The sequence below is a fragment of the Cynara cardunculus genome, assembly GCF_001531365.2.
Source record: "Cynara cardunculus var. scolymus isolate 2C chromosome LG 10, CcrdV1, whole genome shotgun sequence".
Classification (NCBI taxonomy): domain Eukaryota; kingdom Viridiplantae; phylum Streptophyta; class Magnoliopsida; order Asterales; family Asteraceae; genus Cynara; species Cynara cardunculus.
In genome coordinates this window covers 934,423-940,666 of record NC_037537.1, presented here as the reverse complement: position 1 = coordinate 940,666, position 6,244 = coordinate 934,423, and the positions used below count along the sequence as shown (strand labels likewise).

General features: G+C 29.6%; 1 protein-coding gene across 1 annotated transcript in view; it reads right to left on the bottom strand.

The window, feature by feature from the left end:
- Positions 1-5,962, bottom strand: part of LOC112520333 (gibberellin 2-beta-dioxygenase 8-like) — an 8,249-nt gene extending 2,287 nt beyond the window's left edge. Inside the window, exons 1-2 of the mRNA XM_025128683.1 lie at positions 5,891-5,962; positions 3,487-3,938 (exon numbers count right to left, since the gene is read on the bottom strand). Coding sequence (XP_024984451.1) covers positions 3,487-3,929 — 443 coding nt within the window. The 5' untranslated portion in view covers positions 3,930-3,938; positions 5,891-5,962. The remainder of the gene's footprint in view (positions 1-3,486; positions 3,939-5,890) is intronic.
- Positions 5,963-6,244: the final 282 nt, after the last annotated feature.

Sequence of the window (6,244 nt, the reverse complement as noted above, 5' to 3'; positions counted from 1 at the left end):
ATAATATTTTATTGTAATTAAAATTAATTTTTGATTTATATTAATTAATATTTAATAATAATAGTAATATTTAAATTTTATTAATATTTATTTATAACTAATAATAATAATTAATAATAATGAGAGTTATAATTGGAAAATGCGACAATAAGCTGCCAAAACGCTACTTTAAGTAGCGTTTCAATAAGTTAGCTTATGTATATCTAAACATGTACCCAAAAAGTAAGCTAACTTATTTTTGCCAAACAATGTCATAATGAATTACTTACACGCGTTGCTCTCAAAAAAAGCTATCCATATAGCTATGAGTAATTCCACATAAAATCATATTATCATCTATAGTTGAACAAAAGGGATAATAGTTGAGAGAAGTTGTATAATAAAAATGAGAAAACAAACGATAATCGACGTTAGTTGAGAAAAACTGTAGAATGAAGAATTAGTTGACTGATAGCAAGAAAGCGATGAGAGTTGAGAAAAACTAGATAATAACGAGATTTATAACTATAAATAATCTCTCTCTATATGAACAAATAAGTTATACACAAAAATGTTTCACATTATCTACGGCATACATATTGTGAAACAAATATATATTCATCAATACATTAAATGATAGTTTCAAATGAGAAAATATCATGTGAAACAATACATTAAGATAAAAGGTTTCAAGTGTATCACAATATATTATCAAATTAATGATTAAGCCTATGTATACATACGTATGTATGTATACATATATATATACCCAAAAAATGGAAAGCCAAGGGAAACCCTTATATTATATGATATGTACATATGATACAAGTAATGGAAGTTGTTTGTTGATTTCTATGTACATGTACATACCCGACAAATTACTTACAAATTGATGCATAGTATACACATGAATGATTATCAAAATATAGACGGTTTAGCTTTAAACGTGATACCTCAAACTGTAGATCTGACTATGTCAAAACAAGACCATACTCAAACTGTAGATTTGACTATGTCAAAAATAAGACCATACTCAAACTGTAGATCTGACTATGTCAAAACAAGACCGTACTGACAAATCTTAAATAGTAAAAAAGCAATCTTGTTTGGTTTGATTTGATAAATTTGTATAATCCAATTGTTTTATAGAACCACATGAAATTTTCACATGCCCAAGTACGAATTCAGCCTCCTCTATTCATTTATATGAGTGTGAAAACTTTGCTTGTTAGAAGTTGTAATAATGCAATAAAGTTTGAAAAATGAGGACCCATATCACGTGCCAAGATCCTTCAATCTCTGAGCTGTGTGGGCTTTTGAGGGTGCAAAATAGATTGATCGAGACACGGTGACATGGACTTTGCGGGTGAAAAAAGAGCCATTGGTTCCTAGTCATTGCCCTAAAACGGCTCCATTTATAGCCATACATCCAATCTTGGGATCATCACTTTCCATGCGATGATCTTGAATATTCTACGAGGTTAATTTCAAATAATTAATAAAGTTTTATTTGACATAATTTAATTAATCTTGAGGCAAATTTTGATATACAATATGCAATTGCTTTATTCAATATTTAATAATATTACTATTAATTATTTTAGTAAAACCAGTGGTATAGAAAATTATTATTCCTTATATGTTTATACATATACAAGTGTGTGTGTATATATATATATATTTGTATTAAATAGTAATAGTTATCTATACTATATTATAAAGTATTTGATAAAAACTCTAAAAAACAATTTTGTATGCATAAAGTATTGTTTAATGATGCATTTTACTTAAAATTCAAGATTACAAGTAGAATATGCATGAGTATATCTTATTGAAGCTTTATGTCTGAATTCGTACAACTAAATATAGATTAATATAATCAAATGCATGATAAACATAATTTTAAATATAAAAAAATTTAAAATTTAATTAAGATAAATATTGAGTTCTAACAAAATACTTAATTATTATCTTAAAAAATTATTATATTAAACCAAAAATAAGTTAGTTCGTTATTAGACTTCAATTAAATTATAATAAAAAATGAATTTAAGAAATTATATAAAAATGAGAAATTTTAAATAGTTAATTTGATACTAATATCGATTATCTTTTTCAAAATTATATAATATAATCTTCAAATTTATATTTCCTTGAAAAATAAAAACATTTTCATTTCTCAAAAGTACATAAAATCGCATTATAACAACGATAAAGACAAAATATAAAACGTTATATTGAAGTCAAGATGTATCTTGTCGCATTGTGCGAGTAGCATTCTAGTATATTATAAAACACACACACAGATATGCACACATATATATATATATATATATATATATATATATAACTAGGTTACAATAAGGTTGTATTTGGTATCTGAACAGAAGATGGTAAGGTAGGACAAAACAAAATAGGACAAGACAGTTGTTTAGCATTTGGTAAGAAATGACTGCTAAAATGACCAATTTACCTCTTATTAGTTGTTTATATCTTTTTTATATTTTGAAAAATTTCTTAATTTATGTAATTTATTATACTATAGTATATAAATATTTTTATAACAAAATATATAATTAGAAAGTTTTTGTTAAGACGATTAATATAATACATAAATATGAAGTTTATTAATTTCCAATTCTTATTTTACACATTTTCTATATATTTTTATTATTAATATTTAATAAGCTACACAAATTAATAAAAATATATAAAACATATAATTAATATCTTGAGGACAATAATATGAAAATCTAAAGAGAATAAAATACAATAAATAAAATTTAAAGAACGTATAAATGTAAAAACGGATATGTATTTGATATTTTAGAAGAGAATTAGATTTTATTTTAAAAGTATGTTGATAAAAAACAGGGTCTTTTCACCTTGTTGCATGAGGTGGGGTTTTCTACATCTGTTCCACATAAAAGTCATGGGAAAAGTGGAACAATGATTCCTATTTTGCTTTGAGCGTGCGAACATGCTCGCTAGTTCAGGTTGTGTGAATCACGTATGGTTTTAACATGATCTTAGTGTAAAATCATATGTTATTGAACCGATTTTTTTAAAGTATATAATATTTATATACGGCAAATGTAACAAATAAACTCACACACCCTTCTCACCTATGGTGAGGTTTGAACCCTTGACCTCCTAGAAGGCTAAGGGCTACGATACCACTAGGCCAAAAGCCCTTTGGTTGAACGGTTTTTGTTTACTCCTATTTGGTTAGTGTTTATTGGTCAGTGTTTATTTGATATATAGAAGTATAGAACTCGTGGAACCTTTAATTCACATAAAAACAAATAATAAAAAACTGAATAGAAAAACTTAATTATCTACTAAAATATTTTCCTGCATGGGGAAAAAAGTTGTCAAAATGGATTTATTTAAGCTACACTAAAATAAAAAATAGATAAAATTGCATATAGAAAATACCAGTATAAAACCACATAGATCAAAACTAGAGAAGTTTCTGAAAAATGGTGGAATGACTTTAGAAATTACCTGAGAGTAGAGAGATCTCCAGTGGTTGAGATGTCAGCCAGTGGTACATGAAAAGCTTCGGACCAAGCAATCTGTCTCAAGCAATTGGCTGATGGAGTCCCCCATCGGTAACTCCCTGTCGAAAAATTCAAATCCGGGTGCCCGTTGGCCTTGTCTCGAAATGGTCTCTTGAACACCTTCACTTGTTCATACCTCATCTTCTCCAGAACTTGATTCGAAATCCCGTGATTAATCACTTGGAAAAATCCCCATTCTTGTGAGGCCTTTGCTATCTCCCTCTTGCATATTTCCTCCTCTTGCTCTATATTCAACCGGCTAAGGTCGATCAATGGAAGCTCTCTTTCTTCCACAACATCTAAGACATTGGTATCGTTCTTGATGTTCACTTCATCGTCAAATAATTTCTTGTAGAACTCTTGAAATGGTGGGTCGAATGATTCCATTACAACCAACTGAGAAAGAATTTTCAAAGGGATTAGACCTTTTTCAATTATTTATTGACTTATGTAAACCCTAACAGAAAAATGGTATCATATCTAGGTGTTTTTAGATCCAATAAAAATCAAAGAAAATGGTTAACACACAAGGAATGAAATCATAGAGATTTCTTATAAATATCTCTTGTCTGTCCATGGAAACGTTATAGTTTTAGTTCTGAATGGTAATTTGAGACAAAGATGGTGCATGTCTTGTTATTAAATTTGATGAGAAAAACTTAGGAACCAATAAATGCTTATTTGGAGAGCTCTAGGAATCAGATGAAGAGCAAGAGAGTGTCTATAGATGCTATACAAAACAAACCTACATATTTGAAGCAATGTGAAATGGATTGAAACCCCAGAAGTAAACCACACCAGGCCAAATATCCATCAAAGGGAAGAAAGTGGTAGCAATGTGAACTAAAGGATCTCGGACACCAGCCAGAAGAAGGAGAGTGCGACAAATCAAAACCTAATAGCCAACCACTCTTCAAAGGGTTAGGCAGAACTAAGAACACCCAAACAACCGTTTTGGGAAACGATTTTTCAATAGTATTTGAATATCTTCGTTAAAAAACAAGGAACGTGGTTTAGTAAATAGAAGAGTACGCCATCGGTGTTGCTGACCACCGTGGAAATGGCTCTTCAAAGATGGAAACCCTCCTCATTTTAAAGAAGATGTTTAAAATCATTTGGGGTTAGGAAACCTAGAGGAGTTAAAGAAGATGAACAGTGGAAAATTCCAACAAATTATTGATTTTGCTTTGTGTGTCTTGACTCTAATTTAAACGGTAAATCAACCTTCAATCTCATTCTTTCCAATAGGGTTCTAGTCCATGTTCACTTCTTAAGCATAAACTGCAGGAGAAAAATTTCCAGAGGAACATTGAGGATGAATATGAGAATGGTATAGCAAAAGAAATTTTTTCAAAGTTTCTACTCTAATGGAGAGATGGTTGAAACTTTTGATCTAGGACAGGAAAGCAAATCACTAGCCCAGAATTTCTACATATTTCTGCAGTTAATTTCTTCGGTACATATATAGACTTTAGGGTTGTGCAAATTTACATTTCCAAAATTGGAAGGTCAGATGGAACTTAGCAAGAAGGGTTGTAATTCCATGCTTTTATTTATAACTGATTCCGGTTTAATTCATTGTGCCATTTTGGTTCTTGTTCTACGATGTTTCATAGTTCCCTAATAAAAGTGAACCTATAAAGCAAGTGATCATTTCTCACTCCAGCATCAAGTGATGATGATGGTGAATTTCTTCGACATAAAAAGCCCAGAAGAAACAAACGCATGTAGGAAGCGTTCGACGAACTTCACAACCCAAACACCAACTCTTATTTAGAAAAAAAGAATGTTATTTCATTCAGATAATTGTAATCTACTTGATATTACGAAAAGGGAGGAAAAACTGAGGTCAATTTTCGTTTTCAACAAAGTTATCTTTCATTTTTAACAAATCTTACTCGGTTTTGAAGTTACAACTCTCCCTTGCTAGAATTAGTAGCTACTTCGGTATTGATCCTTCTTTTTTCTAATATAGAACAAAAATACTCTATTATTGAAGAAAATTAATATTATAAATCAACATGAAATTTGTTAAATATGATCATCAACGGCAAAACATATATATATATATATACTTCTATCTCTATATTTGTATTAAATTATATAGAGTTGGCCAGCCATAACTTATAGATAGAGATAGAGATGGACAAAAGGAAGAGGGATCCAACAACGACCCATGCGAATTAAATTGTCTAGATTGATCTTCACATGACGGCAAGAGCAAAAACTAATAGAATATCAAGATAGAACCAAAATCATTTTATTGATTTGGCTGAAATATCATGCTCAGTTTCTTCTATTCTAAAGCTACTTCATTTTCATCAACAAAAAGACATGATTATGCGTACCCAATGAAAAGCTGATGTACCAAGTCTCTGATCGTGCTAGAATAACTATAGAGAATAATAGCATGAGAGGGAAAGCATCTATGGCGGTGGATGACTCCAGAAATATTGGTCGTATTCTTATAGGGAAAAATATAGTATAGTAGTAGGACCAATAAATGATTGCTCACCGAAAATTGTAGTTTTTGATTTCTTCAAATTTACTGTTTTTGATATATTTCAATTTGTAATAGTGTTTGTTTGACATGGAATTTGGAATATATATATATATATATATATATAAATAGACAAAGAGGCATATTCATATGATAACAATATCTCTTCTATAAAAACAGTTGAATCATATGTGATTTTATA